Below are 16,975 nucleotides of genomic sequence, written 5' to 3'. Positions count from 1 at the left end.
CCTCCAGTGATATCCTTTCTTAGCACAAATGAGATGTTTGTAATCTACACGATAACTTTGTGTTTGTGATGAACCAATAGTAGAGGTTTGTTTGTCTCTATTGTGGATCTTAGAATATGCTTAGACTTAAAGAAAAAAGCAAGAAGTGTGAGGAATATGTTATTTCATTTTTTAATTACACAGTTACATTGTTCAACACAGACAATAACCTGAATTAGAATGTTTTACAGCTTCACACATCCAACAGAGCGAACAGTTAAAGAGCGGTATTAGCAACAGGGAGGAAAGCATGCAAGAAATAAATACAAATTCGAATTTAATTCTTCTGGCACAGTTTACTTCATCTAAAAATGGCAACAGGACTGGTTGAAGAGGAAAACGAAAAAAAAGGAGAAAGCTCTTCTCGCGCCAACCTTTCCTACAGAAACATGTTTTTTCTGTAATAATGTATTGCACAAATACAGTACACATGAAAAAAAACATAAACCTTTTTTTTCAGTTTATGTAAAGGTAAAAACAAGGCCATCCTGAGCCATGGCTTTTGGGAGACAAGTGGCTAGATCCACTGTTTGCAACCTTCGCTTTCTACTGTAAGTATTCACCGGAGCCTGTTTCACAGGAAGGACGTGTCACCATCGCATCAGATGAGCTTCTGAAACGTAATTGACAGAGTGATCGGCCAATGCCAACCGAATATGTCTGGTATCTTAGCATGTGTTTTGCCCGTTTAATGTACAAAGTCAAGCGAAAATAGTTAATGCAAAGTGTTTGGAGACCCTTGGATGGTATTCACAACAGCAGAGCCCTTATGCGTTTGCCTACAGGGAAAAGTAAATGACACCACAGTACAAATCGCATTTGTTTCGTGACATAACGTTTGTTTGTTTTTTTTCTTTTTTACACCTATCTGAAAAAAAAACAGATGTATCCTGCTGTCCAACAAAATCAGAAGGGAGAATCTTAGTAAAGGACAGTTTGCTCTTTCCTCTCCAGCCCCAGACAGCAGCTTTATGTCTCTACTGCTGGGAAACAACACAAAAAACCTTAACCAAAGTCAAATCTACAGAAGAAAGTAGGAATCTTGGTCATTTATTAGTGGTCTATTGGGTTTGGTTTTATTTAGTTTATCTGAGGGCTTACTTGTAGACATGAAGGCACACACACAGCACTCAGAGTTGAATGGAACTGTCACCACAATGTTATTTTGATGTGGATAGTGTACACATACACAGTACTTTACTGCACAACGCTGCTGCTACATACTATGAATCAATGCACCTCTATAGTTTGTCTTGGATGTTTCATTAAAGCTCTGAAGGTTTCAAGTAGTTTTTACAGAGACATAAAGAAAAATAAGTTTTTAGGGGTTTTTTTTGTTAAATTTTTCTTTTTTTTTTTTTACAAAAACACTCACTGTCATTTACACACAAACACTCACGCAGCATTTGCTCATTTTATCTCTGCAAGGCTTTGTAACTGTCAAAACACGCAACAAGCAGGCTTTTTCAAAGGAGATGCTTCTATTGTTTTTAAGAGAAGCTCTATTGAACGTGTAGACAACAAGCGCTTTGATTGCTTGAATAGGAGTTCTACACATCTGAAACTCAGCCGGGTCATTGAGCGTGCTCTTCACTCCTGGGCTCCGAATGTGCATTTCAGACACTTTGGTTAACTGGTGCAGTTGAGCTCTGACTTAACAGGCCAACTTCAGGTCTGTTAATGCAGCACCATGTCAGAGCCTATTATGGCAAAGCAGGAGTACTTTGGTCTGTGCTTTTATTGGTTTTGGACAACAGATGGCATGTAATGATTCTATGTTAAGTTTGGTTAAAAAAAAAAAAAAATTCTGTGTGTGTGCTGTATCAGTTTTTATATGTGATCAAACAGGTGAGACTACATATTAAACCACATCATGTGTAATGACAGTTCCTTTCAACTCTTTTGACAAATCTTTATTCATATGATAATTTTTTTTTTTTTTTTTTTTTGTGTGTGTGTGTGTGTGTGTGTGAGTCCAAGTCTGCTCTCAGCCCAGCTTTTCAGAGTCCAGGTCATCCTCTCCTGGTGGTTAGCTGTATGGTCACAGGAGGTAGCTAGTGTGAAGGGGAGGGTTGTCGTCAGTGGTCTGTGGTAGCAGGGGACTTTGAGATCAGAGAAAGAGGAGCAAGTTTCACAGAAAGGCTAGGGTCAACATTATAACATGGGAATCATAACACACATACATAAATGCAATACATGGATACATGGGCACCTTGCAGCTTATCTCATGTGAGTGACATGTTTGAAATAGTCCAAAATATTAGCTTTTTGCTGATTAATAAGGAAATACGTTTACTTTTCCCATGCTCCAACTGCAGAAACAAAGCTACCGTTTTACCAAGTTTGGTCCATGTATCAATGAGGCCAACCATGCTGGGGTTACAATGATGAATATAAAAATGAGACTATTGAACATACATGTGTTTACACTGGGTTATTGCCGGAGCACGAGGGAAAAACGAAATAAACAAGCCGAATCAATGAAAAGTTATGCAACTACCTTGGCTTGAAAATAAAGACATGGCCCAGCTTATGATCGCATTGCACCTTCACACTGTTTAAATAAAAGAACATTTTGAAAATTGGGTAGCTTTGACTGTAGCTTAACACTGGCATATCCTTTCAGCCTACATTAACGGCTTGTCCAGCACCATGGGGGAAAGAAACACTCTTATCCACACATGCACACGGATTGATGAGGAGCAAGAGGGAGGATCACTACAGCGGTGCTTGAGCTAAGAGGATATTAAGTAAGAGAACTTCAAGATCCCTAAATTTAGTGTGAACAAACTAACTTCCAACGGAGCCACCACTTTTGAACTTCTGAATTGTTGCAGTCAATGACAGACAAATACAGTGAAACAAAAAAAATAAAACAAACAAACAAACTGGTGAGTCCCCTCCAAATAAATTGAGCTACGTCTTCTCTGTTTCCTTCATTCAGGGCCACGTGACAATTTGAAAACTTGTATGAGAGAAAAAAAATTAGTTGATCAATTTGAGAAACAAATGTACTGTGAGAAAAATCATATTCTGGACATTAAACTTTAAAGGTTTCTGTTATTTGGCAAACACATTTTTGGACCTTTTTAAATACTATGTACATTCACATTAAGTTACTGATGTTACTTTAAATATATTTATATGTATCTATATTATATGACACCCTATGGGCTGTTGCTGAGGTTCCATTCAGTAGCTGAATTGTCTTCATATTGCACCTCTGTCCTCTCACTGTCTTACAATGCGAGCGATACAAAATATTCTACAAGAGGGGTTTCATCTCATTAATATAGATACAACGGATCAAACAATAAGTACAATGTGGGGCTTCCTCTCATAAATAAGCGCCATTGCTCTGTTTTCACTGCTCAGCCCGAACTCAAAGGGAAAAAAAATTGAAAGGCAACAAAACCAAAACAAAGTCCATTTTTCTGGATATACACAAGGGCAGCACATGTGGACATCAGCAACAAGAGACATTATTGAAAAATGAAAAGAGGAACAATATCTACAAGCAGGTTCCACCCCACCCACGTGACTGCTCTGTGGCTCTGTCCAAAGCAGGCTGGGTTCAGGGGCAGACTTGAGTCAGGTAGTTGGGGAAGAGCATAGAAGGGAGGCGTGGGGTGAGGGGAGGTAGAAAGAGAGAGGAGAATAAAGTCTACACCGCCCTTCGCTTGGCTCTTTCATTTGTCTTTCATGCTTTGGAAAAGGAGGGAGTGAATGTAAAGGTAGGAGCAATTCCTTGAAATATTTCCTCTTTGTGGAGTTTAAAAAAAAAACAAACTTACAAACTCCCCATATGTCCCCTCAGTATACATCACCTTCAAGCTTTGAGGTTTTTTTGGCAGCTCTGTTGCCGTGTAACGTATCTTCATCTCCTTTGAGGCTATGTAGCTTTTCCTTTTCTTTTTTCTGCATGTCCTCTCTACCATTCACAAAAAAAAAACGACAACAAAAAAACAAAAACACACTGTGGCGGGGTTTCCATCCGGTTCATTAAGTCTTTCTTGTGGGCAAGTTCACAGCACTGTCCATGTTCACGAGTCTGGGCCATCACTGCAGTGTTGTCCGGACTGCAGGAGGCAGCTGCAGATCGCAGAGTTCTTCTGTTTGTTTGTTTGTTTGTTTGTTTTTTTTAAACATGTGACTCCGTTCTGCAGCTCCTCCGCAGCCTGGTCCTCTCAGGGCTGGCTTATCTGCTGAGGAGGTGATGTTGCTTTGCGTTTGGTTATAAGATGAGTGCTTCTCTTTATCGCTTACTTACTCACTTTGGCAGTGTAATACAAAGGTTTGGATCATGTTATTTTTCATCTTTGAATTCATTTGGGTTCATAATGGTGCAGAGAGGTGTGTCCGGTGTAGATTTTCTTGGCTCGCTAGCAAGGTAGTTAGCAGTTTAAAATTAATTTCTTTTCATATCATTACTGTTATCATCATCAACATCATCGTCATCATTATCATCATCATCATCATCATCTTCATCACTATTATTCTTTATTTAGAATATTTGGACTTTTCTTTATTTTGCCTTAAAGCCAGAAAGAAATATTTAATAAATACTAAGCTGTTTTTTTTCTGAGGAATGAATCGCATCACAGGTCACACTACTTCCCTCATAAGTGTGTAAAAAAAAAAAAAAAAAGAGAGAGAGATATTAGGTTTCCTGCTTGTCTCCATCACACTTTGGAAAAAGTGCCACATCAGTGAACTGTTTGGACTGTTAGTGCACATCTCAGGGCTGGGTACGGTCCTGTCATTGGTGCTAAATTAAAGGGAAATCCTATCCAAGTGCTAATCGGCCTCGTCATCCCCTCATCATTGCTGACTTACCACAGCCCTTATCTTGTGTCCTTCCGAGGACAGTATTTATCGTGCTTACATTACTGAGGGCACAGTTTCAAGTCAAAGCTCTTGTTCTCAGCAAACACATCTGATATGTTTCTGTTACAGAGATAGGAGACACTGCTCTATGCATGCTTTACACTACTCTGAACCTCAGGCTGGAATCTTTGTATCTGTGGCTGTAGCTGTGAAAGAGACAGAGAACGTGTTTTGGTAGCGGTGGGGGAGTAAGAAAGTCAGTCTGTTGTCAGGTAGTGAACAGATTTTCAGCTCAGGATATGAGGGAATTCAGTTCTGAAGTTTGGGAGGAGGAAAGGGACAGTGTGCGATGGAGATTCCTCAGTTTGGTTTTGTGTGGCATGTGGGCACTGTCAGTTCAGTTTACAAGAAAGGAGAAAGGGGTCCGGACGTCAGCGAGAGGTGGCATCCAGGAGGGCAGGGGTGGCTGGAGTTGTGGAGCGAGAGGCACTGCTGGAACTGCTCTCTTTAGGGCTGGCCGAGACACTTCCACTGCCGCTCCCAGCCCCGCCCGCAATACTGCTTTGGCCCACCAGGGACAAGGGTCCTGGCGGAGTGCTCTCGGAGTGGGTGGGGGGAGCACCGGACGACGCTGAGGAGGAAGACGGGGTTCCGAGAGGGACACTGCTGCCCCCTGGCAGCCCCTGTAGGCCTTGACCACAGACGTGGTGGTGCTTCTCCCAGTCTTTGTGTTGACAGAAGGAACCACAGTAGCGAGCCGTGTTGCAGCCACTGCACGTCTCGCTGGCTTTCCTCCCACAGTTCCAGCAGCTCTGTTGAGACAGTAGGGGGAGAGCGGGTTGATAAAAATAAATCTCTTTGTATCCCAAGATAGCAGTGCAATCAATTTTGTCACATGAATATATGATGAGGCTTAAAATAACATATTACTTTATTGTGGTTTCTGCATCTGATATTCACTTTTCTGTTCTGTGTTTGTGCAGGGCTTTAATTTTATGGATGGATTACATCCCAGTCCAAGGCCTCTGGTTGGTGTTACCAGCAGGTGGTGGTCAACTGCCCTGTAATAGTTTCAGCCTGGCACTCTGCTCCAACCATCTGGGTCTGTCTGCTTTTATTTACTCAGACAACTGGACTGCTTCTGCAATAATGATGACAGCATGGTGCAGCACGAACCCAAGAGCAGCCAGCTGTATGCATTACGCAACACCAGATAAGAGGAACAAAGTGAAGAGTAAAAGATGGCTCAAGAGAGCCTTCAAAAGGACTGAGTGAGTGACTGAGTAAAGAGCTGCAGATCAAGAGAGAGGGGAAGCAGCCAAAATGTGGGTGGGGGTCTGTGGTACTCACTTCACTGGAGTCTTCCTGCTGGTTGATGACTGTTAGTGCATCCTCTGAGGCTTGCCTCTTGGCCTCAGCCAGTGCCCTCTCCATTTTAGAGCGTTCTGCGGAAATCATCTCATGAGCTTTCCTCTCAGCATCCGACACTGCCTTCTGCAGCTCTGACATCGCCTGTCGCTTCACCTCATTCACTGCCTCCTCTTTGAGAGAGAGGGAGAGAGAGAGAGAGAGAGAGAGAGAGAGAGAGAGAGAGAGAGAGAGAGAGAGAGAGAGAGAGAGAGAGAGGGAGAGGGAGAGAGGTGTCAGTGCTTATGGCCATTGGCCCATCTTGACTGCTCTGTCATCCTTTATTGAGGCTCTTTAAGCTGCCATCTTGTTGTATCTCAGCAAACAGATGTACATCATCCAAGATTTAAAACTTTCTGCCAGAAAAGTGAAACAGCCAGACTTCCATAATTAATTCAAACACGTCTGGTCACAATAATTTTCTGTGCTGACAACAGCAGATGTCACCAACTTGTCTGGCTATCCAACGCCCTGAGATACGCTGTTTGTGTGACTGTCATCTCACCGTAAGGATGATTTTAACAGAATTTGTTTGGCACAGTTTACAATGAATAGTGAAGAATTCTCCCAGCAGCAGGCATGCATATTTCCACAGGGGGACTTCCTGTAATGTAGATTTCAGCACAGGCCCTCTTGTTTTTTCAGCACGAGCGCACTATATGAATGCAGAGGCTTCGTATTTACAGGCAGGTGTGTAGATGCTTTTCCAGATGGCATTCTAAAATAGAAACTTCCTGCTGTCCCATCTCAGTAAGAGGCGGAAATTATTACATTATGTTGTGTTTCTTTATTGGCCTCACAGGGCACAGCAACGGCAACAAATGACTTCTCTTATTCATCCGAATATATTTGACTAATCCATCACTAAAGTGGTTTGTTGTGATCTCAAGATAAGGGTTTCTTTGAAAATGCCTGTCTTTGTGGCAGCAACACTTTTAAGGATTAAATTATATTTCGCTCATTGCTTCACCTCTTCCAGATGTGCCTATCAGAGACGTGTGCACACAGGGAAAAAAAAACACAAACAAAATGAAGTGGCGCATACAAGCAGGCTGCCAAGTGTATTAGACCAACCAAGTAGGAGGTGAGGCTGGTACTGCTCTTCACTGCTCCCCATTTCCTCCCGTCAGTGTTTGTTTGAGTGGGAACTCATAAATAACTGTCACTTTTCTTCACTGCCACACTCCAGTTGTTGCAAACTACTGTGCAAAAAGATAGGCGGTGGGGGTAGTAGCCTTATTCATGCTGGGCTTTTTATGCACGTCTGTCTGTGCGAACTGGTGTGCATGTCTGAGCTTGATTTCTATGTTCTTATACTAAAAACAACCGTCGTCTATCAACCCGAGAGACACGAAGTCACACTTAGACACACATCTTAGTGCTTTTCCCGATCCTATCATACCATCTCTACCTTTATCCTTCATTTCAATTCCACTTTTTCTTACACTCCTTCTCCTCCTCCCCTTTCTTCTCTCCCTCGCAAACACTATCTGCATTATTCCAAGCTTCTCAATTATCTGGCCTAATGCATGCACCACTAAGATTAGTTTGCAAATTTAATTAATTCTTATCAAGGAGACTGCATAGCAGATGCTGGGGCAATTAGCACTTAATGGAAAACACGGGGGCAGCAATATTAACGTTTTAATTCCACAGGGATTTGGCAAGTCCCTGAGACGTGTTATTTCTGTCTGTTTTTCACACTTCAGATCTTATTTTTCAAAAGCACTGCAGTCTCTCAACCTGAACCAGGCCGGAGAATACGTGTCTGGTTTTAATTAAAAGGAAGAGCTGCTGCAGCTTCCTGACTGCTGCGATAGAGGTAACACACACACACATACACACACACACAGAAACATTAGAGGTGAGATGTTGGGAGTGAGATATGTTACTCACCCTGCTTGTTTTGGAGGTGCTTTAGTGCTGGGGAGAGCGGGATGCTTGTAGTACCTGTTTGAAAAACAACTGCAATTAAAAAAGCTTTTTCTGCTGGTGAAAATGCAGCGCAGTGTTTTGCCGACAGCAGCAGCATCTTTGTTCCGCAGGGTATTGGAGTATGAGCGCAATATAATAGTGCTGGGACTGAGGTGGAACAAAGGCTGAACCAGATGACTCCTGGGATGGGCTCTATCTAACGTGCAAAATATGAGAAGGCCCATGCAACGAAACACTCCAACCTGCTTCTCTTTGACTCCCATGTGAGAACAATTTAAATATACCAATGTTTTATTATCTGCATAGATTAGATGTATATAATTGAGACACTTTAGTCAGAGGTTTGTGTATGAAACGTGAATGAAAAAAATTGGAATATGTGTTTCTCAGGACAATGGAGACCAGTTAAGCTCCATCCCATGCTGCGCTGCGCTGCTGCGGCCTACTGTAGGCCCAGTGACTGCATTTTCACTGCAGTTTTAACTGCAGCGGCCTTTCATAGTTGTGACAGATGGAGGGCATTTAGCCCTAATGACACTGCGGGCCCCCAATCCTCTGGCCTTATGGACCTACGGTTGTGAGGCCTCTGCTCCGACTGTCGTGGTAGCCAGGCTGAGCGCCATGAAGACTGATGATGGTCGTTCTTGTGTGCATGTGTGTGTTTTGTCAGTCCTTGTGAGGTGAGTCAGACAATAGAGAGAACTGGATGCCTGACTCTTACCAGCTTTCCTCCAAATTTCTTCAGGCAGGTATCCTGAGGGAGGCCTGTGTAAGAAGTCTCGATGGATTTCTGAAACACAAACACACGAACACACATTTAGTGTTGGTTATACACACACACACACACACACACACACACACACACACACTGAGAAACTCTTGATCTGCAAGAATACACATTCATACCATTCTGTGCTACAGTTTCCATTTCTATTTTTGTAACTGTTACAAACTATGCATGTAGCAGCATCAGTAAATGAGCTGTCATCAACTTTTTTTTCTGGGAAGGAATTAGAATATGAGATTTAGACATGAATAGGAATCTTAATTATGAATGAGCATGCTGACACCATAAGGGTGCAATCAGTTTCAGGATGTTGCAAAAAGATTTGTATTGCTTCACAACATGAGGTAGAATTTGGAAACCTGTTGAAAAATATGATTTTCTCTCTGATGTTTTGTGTCTAAATTGATGGATTAAGCCTCGATTTTCAGATTCCGAATCAGCCCTACCTTGCCGTGAGTGTTTTGTTTTGCCAAACATACCCTGTGTGTGTTTGTCTACCTGTCTGTCTGCCTGTCTGCCTTTCAGCAGCCGAGGAAGTTCCTATGGGCAGTGACTCGCTGCTGCTAGCTGTGTTGGAAGAGGAGTTGTGATGAGGAGGAGGAGGAGGAGGAAGAGGAGAAGGAGGAGGGAGGCAGTGCTGTCCGTTGCTCCCACCTTTTTTCATCTCCTCAACGTCACTGTAGCGACGTATCCAGTGATTCATCTCCTCCCGGTCTGCCTCCTGGCAGCGACGAAGCACTGTCAGAGAGCGACGCGTCTTCTCCACCATGTCCATGATGCAGTTTAGAAGCTGTAAGGGATGAACAGGCGTTCAGAAATTTATGTTTTTGTGACGACAATATCAGAAATGTTTGAGAAATATTCCAAATATTAGTCAAGTTAAAACCTGACAATGCTCTCACCTGAACCTCTATACATTGTTCACCTATCAGAACAGTGTGTGCCTGTACATTTTCATCTCTGTCTATATAGTCATGGAGTGTGTGCGTGTGCCGATGCATTTCAGCATTTAAGAGCATAACAACGATAGTGTAACAGCTGGGTTGCCGATGAAAAAAGTTGAGCCAATTCCTTCCACCCTTCTGCTTTACTCCCTGCCAACTCAACAGATTTCCTCTTTTTCTTCCCCAGTTGTAAACAGTGTCACTTTTTTTTTCCCCACAGTGCACTGTCTTTCCAGATTCAGCAAGGTCTCACTAAATATGTTGAGCATGGTTGACATTCAATCCATATCGCTATTCCTTCTCATTCATCTCTCTCCCTCTCGCTCTCTCTCTCTCTCTTTCTCTCTGTTCTTCCCCCGTCCTTTCACCACCTCCCTCCCGTCTGAGTTAGCTATATTTATTTCAGTGAAGTGTTTCTAATTTGGCAGGGGTCCAGGCCTGGCCGGTTCTCTCCATGACTGCAGCTCTTGTCTCAGCTGCTCTCCCCAGCTGGAGCTGCACTCTGCTGGGTCCCAAGCTCCATCTGGGGCCCTGTTTTCTCTGCGTATGTATGTGTGTGTCTCGCGAACAACATTTTCTCCTCACGGAGCTGGGTGTGCGGGATCCATATAGGTGTCTGTCTGTTGTTAATTCACCACACTGACACAGACCTCCTAAGGTCAGCTGTCTGTCAGCTACAAACTCAGCTGGGATAGTGGCTGTTCTGTCTGTCAACAGCTCTCTGTTCCTGTCGTCAGCATGCCATCTTTCGCACTAAAACTAGCTTTAATCCCCTGCTGACCTCTTAGCTCTTTGTTGTTTACACTACTTTAATATGAATGAATCAAAGAGGTACTTGGCACTCGACGATGATCCCATGCTGATTCTTACATTATCAAGGTGCTTCCACTCCTCTGCCCACTCTCGATCTGTAAGGCGATGATCGATCACCTCCTCCTGACGCGCTCCATGTAATGCTGCAATAAAAACACACACAACATATTAATTACATATTTATACAATATGTATGAATGTATAACAATTACCATTTTGTAACTGGACAGAAATAAAAAAAAAATCCTCTTGAAGTCGGCATAATTAATTTATATTATCTGTATTTTGCCAGACTCTGTGTCATGATTTGGACACATTATATGGATAGATACATATTTCCATATTTAGGACATTCTATTATTTACTGAGATTACATGAGGCTGAATAAACATTTATGTAAATTACACAGAAGTTACTCAATAAGAAAATACTAGAAAATTGTTTCGGATTCTCGACAAACAAACCAGCACATACAATATATGAAGACAAATAGTCTTTTTCAATATCTTGCATTAAAGTAATTGTACATCTTTTTAGTGTTTCATCCTTTTCAGTCAAATGAAAATGATACATGGACTCAGATAACTTCTTCATGCAGCATGAGAGCCTCAGGTTCATGCCTCCATTGAGGCTGTGAACATAAAACAATTTGACAAAGAATGTGTCTCTTTTGTTTCGGGAAAGCAGAAGGAAGGCATATATGGTTGCCACTGTTGACCACATGGGCATGTATGGCTATAGGCTTTATATAGACACACTGCCACAAGGATTATCACAGTGGACTGACAACTGGTCTTTGTTCTCTACATCCTACACAAGCTCATTCAGTCTTGACCATATCATTGTGTGTTTAATGTGACTGCAGAGCTTTATAATGTTCAAACAAATTAATGAGTTGCAGTTTATCTACCTGTCTGTCGGTGTCTGTCTCGGGCGTCACGGTGTTCATTATGTCTGTAAGCATCTCTATATTGGTGTGCCAGAGCCATGTCTTCTAAGCGATAGTGTTGGGGTCCCATTTGAGGGTTGGGTGGGTGTGGTAGGCCATTGGGAGGATGTGTCGGGAGGCCGTTGGGGGGCGGGTGAGCAGGTAGACCCGTGCTGGGGCTGAAGCGTTGGCTGGGACTGATGGTGCAGGGCCTCTTAGCCAGGTGCTCTGTGTGCAAGCCTTCTCTCTCCGAGCTGTCTTTGGTCCTGTGGCAGAAGACAGCAGAATGGGTTAAAACACGACTCAATGGTAAAATGCTCATCTGCTTTTCAGTGATGCAGGGCAGGGGTAATGAAAGAACGCTATGGCTTACTTCAGCTCTACCTAATGTGGCAACTATTTTGTGGTCACAGGAAATTCTTCAGCTACTAGATAATGTTGGTTCTTCACAGTTTTCAGTATACAGTACGCAAAAGTAGCTCTTGAGCAGACTGATGTGAAATGGAAAAGTCAACTTTTAATAAGTTGGCTGGATGCAAAAGTAGATCTTCAATCTTTTGCTGAAGGCATTGAGAAAGGAAGAATGTGTGATGCATTTAGAGATGGTCACAATGATAGATTAACATATTTTAAAACTTCTGGTGGGTATTTGTAGATAATGCATGATAAAGTTTGTTTTTCTCATTGGGAACTTTCCGTTTGACCTTCCTGCTGTGAGCTACCAGAAGTGAGTTTGACATCACTCAACATGGCAGCAATTTTGGTGAAAGTTAAGAAATATACACAAATACATTATTTACATCTAAGTTTTGCATATACTCATGGGCATAAGTGAATACACCTCCTTTGTAAGAACATGTGCTTAAACCAGAATAAACCAGAGAGTGAGAATGAAGTATAACTGCATATTTGATCTATGTGATGATGGTCCTGTCTTTCTTCTGGACTCTAACAGCAGCAAGCAAAGCTGAACTACAGGAAGCGGCCATGTTGCTTGATTGTTGTGGTCATATGGAAGCTATTAACTCGGAAATGGGATCTTCCAAATTGTAAGTAATTCCAGTTTATCTTTCCTATTGTAGTCCACCAAAGAGTTTGCTTGATCACAAAATTTAAAATTAAAACTGTGAGATGGTTTTGACATGCTTGATATACCATGTCAATGTAGGACTACAAATAACAGAAACAAATCTTGAAACTGTGAAATTGTCATGTAATTTCTATAATTAAAAAAGTATATATAGAAAATATACAGTTAATCAATTGCACTAAATTCTGAAAAATTATTATAACATTTTGGAATTAATCAGGATTTATTAGTCACATATTACAGCATCTAAGTTTAATAAACTATACCTGTTTGGAGATGCTTTTGTAGCAACACCTTTTTTTTTAAAGCCCAACAACTCCCATATGGTGTGTGGCAATACACACATGTGTCTCTGTCTTCCTGCTGAGAGCTGCTCGTTGTTCAGCTACAGTGAGGCAGAACCTTGCCAAAGCTTTTGCACAGCTGTACGCCATATGTATCAAACAAAACCAAGTCCAACTGTACACCCTTCGTCTCAGGCTCTTAATCTGAATATCCTTCAGCTGAGCTTAAATTGCAAGTCTTTCTCTCCCCCTCTCCCCCTCCCTCCCACCCTGCTCTCGGGCTTAAGGGGCAATATGGGCTGAATGCTGTGTATTTGGCAGATGTTTAGAGACACTCATTTGTGTCTGTGTACTTTTAGTGTGTATCTACGCGTGTGTGAGAGGTTGTGTTTTCAAGCCATCTGGACAGTTTAAATGGGAGTGTTGATATTAATCTGTTTAGTGGGATGGCAATAGCCAAGCATTCAGATGGAAATCACTCTTTATCATCCTCGGGATCAAAGGTGAATAAATGCATTGCCTCCGCATATATGCGTGCGTGTGTGTGTGCATGTGTGTGTGCGCTCACTTTCAGTTAAGCATGTGTGTATTTCTGCATGTCGCCTATACTCTTTTATATCTCTGGCTGCACGATCTAACAGGAACAGCTGGCCTGGCGAAAACCCCGACCCCATACACACCCCCACCACTGAGTCCTGCCCGATGTGCATAAGCCAGAGGTCGGAAGGCGGAGGTGTGCAGATTACAGCGGGATTGCACGTTCAGATCCAACTCCTCCTCCCCTCCAAACCACCACCACGCACCACCCTGCGCAACAGTCAGGATGTGCTCAGTGTTGTGGTCAGCACATTGCCATCTGGACACATCCCTGACATATGGACAGCTGCTGGGAGCCCACAGGTCAGGCCGTCAGCAGGAGTGAGTGAGAGCAAGTGAGGGGGTGTGCAAGTGATCCGAAAAGAAAGAGAAAAAAATAGAAGAAAGGGAAATGCTAGGTAATTGTCACTTCATTGTGTCAGCTGTGAGAATAAAGCTAAGTGCTGGGCTGAAAAATTGGCAATACAAGCTTAGAAGGTTCTTCAGTGTGTCTTTGAGTCGTGTTGAGGATATCTACTGTACTTCACACCCTGCTCTCTTCTCTGTCTTTTGCGTCTTAGCGTCTCCTTTTCTTTTCATGCTCTGCATTTATCTCACTCCTCTCTCCCAGACAGCTGGCAGAGCCAGTCTGGCATCAGGGCTGTCCAGACTTCCACCTCCCGCACAGAGGATTTATAGCCTCCCCTTGATGCTTGGCATTCTGAAATACCCTAAAATAATTCATTTTTAACAGTTTGTGTGTGAATGTCTGCCAATGCATGTGCACTTGCGAAGTCTATATTTTCTTCTGTTTAATGGAGAGACACTACCTGTCAGGGGTCCTTCTCTTGCCGTGCTCATTCATCTCCAGCATGATCTCAGAGGAATCGAGGGGCGAGCTGGCATTGGCATCCAGGAGTAGCTGCTCATGTTGAGCCAGATACTGAGCTGGAGTCTGTTTGGCCAACCTGGCACAGTGGAGTAATTCTCTCTGCAGGAGGGGCAGGTTTGCCTTCAGTGATAAAAAAAAGAAGAAAAAAAATGGAAAGCAGACATTACTGATTAAGAATAAAATAAGTTGTTTTTTAGGAAAGCTATAGATTGACTGAGCCATGCAAATCCAGGGAAGAGTTAGGTTAAGTTAGACAGGAGGAGCAGTGTGAACCCATGAAACAATGGATAGATGGAGTGAGAATAAAACAATGCCACATCGAGGTGAGAAAAAAAAGAAAGTGACAGATGAAGCGACAGGATGAGATAAGACTTGACACATTCCTCCAAAATGTGTCTCACTCTCTTTTTATGGGGTGTGCTGCTGTCTGTATTGTATCTGTGTGTACGTGCATGTGAATGTGTGTGTAGCTGTGCTGCGAAATAGCACTCTTGGACCTGTCTGGTTGATATAGCACAGCCATTGCTGCAATGTCCCAGATGTAAAGGATCATCACACCCCAGGAGGTCTGACACACTCACACACACTCTTTTTTTTTTTACCAGATGTTGTCGTGCACATGCTACTTTCATAAATTTGGCTTCACAATGTACATATTCAGGTTTCTACTTCCACCTCTCTGTACAATCTTTCTCAACAGATAACACATTCAGATCCACACATAGAATTGAATCACCATATAAAACAATAAACATGAACAATAAGTTGAAGACGCTGCACAGTTGTTTTTACCTTTAGGAAAGGAATGACAAAAGGCCTCAGAGGGAAGTTGGTAGCCTCATGAAGTTTGGAGTGAAACTCTTCAATGGTAAGAGTTGAGTTCTGTTTAAAAAAAAAAAAGAAGAAGAAGAAGAAGAAAGAAAATGAAAAAAAAAAGGAAACTTAACAGCTGCATAGAATCCACATTTTTTTCCAGAGGAGCCACAAAAGTTATACAAGATAATAATTTGTCATTTTATAGTTATGACAGTTTATGAGCGTGTTCACAGCAGTAGCTTTCATTTATAGCAGGAATAGTAAAGTGAATCAAAAAAACATTTCCAAATCTGAAAGTTGTACAAAAAGAATGTAAATTACATAAAATATTTTGCAGACAAGAATTTAATTATGTGTTGCCCATAACAATGAGAGAACGATATGAGGGAAATGGAGAGTCACAAGCAAGTCTACTGCGAAATTTAGCCAGGATGTATCATTAAAATTCTACATAAACACAATAACAACAACAACAACAACAACAACGTACCACCAGTCCCAACACGAGGCTGCGCACTCTCTCTCCAATCTCAGGTGATATGTCGTTGCCAAACTGCTGCAGCGTGGTCAGGAAACGTTTCAGCTTGCAGAGCTGGCGGGCACCGCAGGCTGGCGGGAGCTGCTGGTTAGAGAGCGAAGCAGTTGAGGACATGGCTGGCCCGTTGCTGAAGCCGTTGGGAGTAGACGGAGCACCGTTTAGCGATGTAGGAGAGTGACTGCTCCCATTCAGCACTGCAGATGAACAAGCATAAGGATGAGACAGTGTGAATTGGGTCAGTAGTTTTGAAGGAGCCTGAGGGGCATCGCACTGATCTGGGGGCATGATGAGGACAGAAGCTCCTATATCCTGCTGATGGAAGAGCATGTGGTGAAGGAGAAATACATATCAGACGCATATGATGCTCAACTGTATTGTCGAGGGAAGAAATCATGTAGTAGTTTCTCTGAATGCTGTCGAGAGTGTTTGTGTGCGTGTGTTTGCAGTATCTTCAGCTGTCTCACAAGTGGTTCAATTTGATGCCCCACACACAGCCCCCCCCCCCCCCCACCCCACCCCATCATCAGTCTTCTCCACCCAGCTCCTCACTCGCTCACTAGGACACAACTATAAGAGGAACTTGTTAAAGAGGAGCCAAAAATAGCCCTGTGGCCTGTGTTACTTTTATTCCAGTAGCAGGTGTGTAGCTAAATCGAGACTTGCACATGTCCACCAGCTGAAAGTAGATTTGCAGCTTTAAGGTTCAGAATAGACACAGCAGTCATACACATATATAATCACTTGCATATTCTTCATATAATGCATGCACAAACAAACACATAAATACAAAGGAGCTCTCACAGATGAATGTTTGACCTTTCCCCTCAAATAACTCTTCTTCAAGCTGTCCTGACTTTTGGCACCGATATATAAAAATAAGTGCATACATGTGTTTAGAAGCATAATATATGGGCTGGAGCACCTGATGATAGGAAAATCAAACCCAGATTCTCTTTTTGTTTTATTATGCCATTAATGTAATTACATTTCCCGACATATTTTATTATAGCAGTTTAGGAAATCCCTTATGCATCAAGATACAAGCATCAAAAGAATATAATAATTACCTATCAAGGAAATTAATCTCATTAAAATGTAT

At 42.4% G+C, this 16,975-nt stretch overlaps 1 protein-coding gene across 1 annotated transcript in view; it reads right to left on the bottom strand.

Moving 5' to 3' along the window:
• Positions 1-5,297: 5,297 nt before the first annotated feature.
• The window catches only part of cbfa2t3 (CBFA2/RUNX1 partner transcriptional co-repressor 3), a gene marked incomplete at its 3' end in the record, with an annotated part of 36,562 nt that continues 24,884 nt past the window's right edge, over positions 5,298-16,975 (bottom strand). Inside the window, exons 3-12 of the mRNA XM_080497155.1 lie at positions 15,829-16,070; positions 15,315-15,404; positions 14,461-14,642; positions 11,663-11,946; positions 10,810-10,895; positions 9,494-9,785; positions 8,930-8,998; positions 8,170-8,223; positions 6,217-6,407; positions 5,298-5,678 (exon numbers count right to left, since the gene is read on the bottom strand). Of these exons, the coding sequence (XP_080353281.1) occupies positions 5,298-5,678; positions 6,217-6,407; positions 8,170-8,223; positions 8,930-8,998; positions 9,494-9,785; positions 10,810-10,895; positions 11,663-11,946; positions 14,461-14,642; positions 15,315-15,404; positions 15,829-16,070 (1,871 nt within the window). The remainder of the gene's footprint in view (positions 5,679-6,216; positions 6,408-8,169; positions 8,224-8,929; positions 8,999-9,493; positions 9,786-10,809; positions 10,896-11,662; positions 11,947-14,460; positions 14,643-15,314; positions 15,405-15,828; positions 16,071-16,975) is intronic.

The sequence above is a fragment of the Blennius ocellaris genome (assembly GCF_963422515.1).
Source record: "Blennius ocellaris genome assembly, chromosome: 1".
NCBI classification, from domain to species: domain Eukaryota; kingdom Metazoa; phylum Chordata; class Actinopteri; order Blenniiformes; family Blenniidae; genus Blennius; species Blennius ocellaris.
The sequence above is the reverse complement of the archived record's forward strand: the minus strand, read 5'-3'. Positions and strand labels throughout refer to the sequence as shown.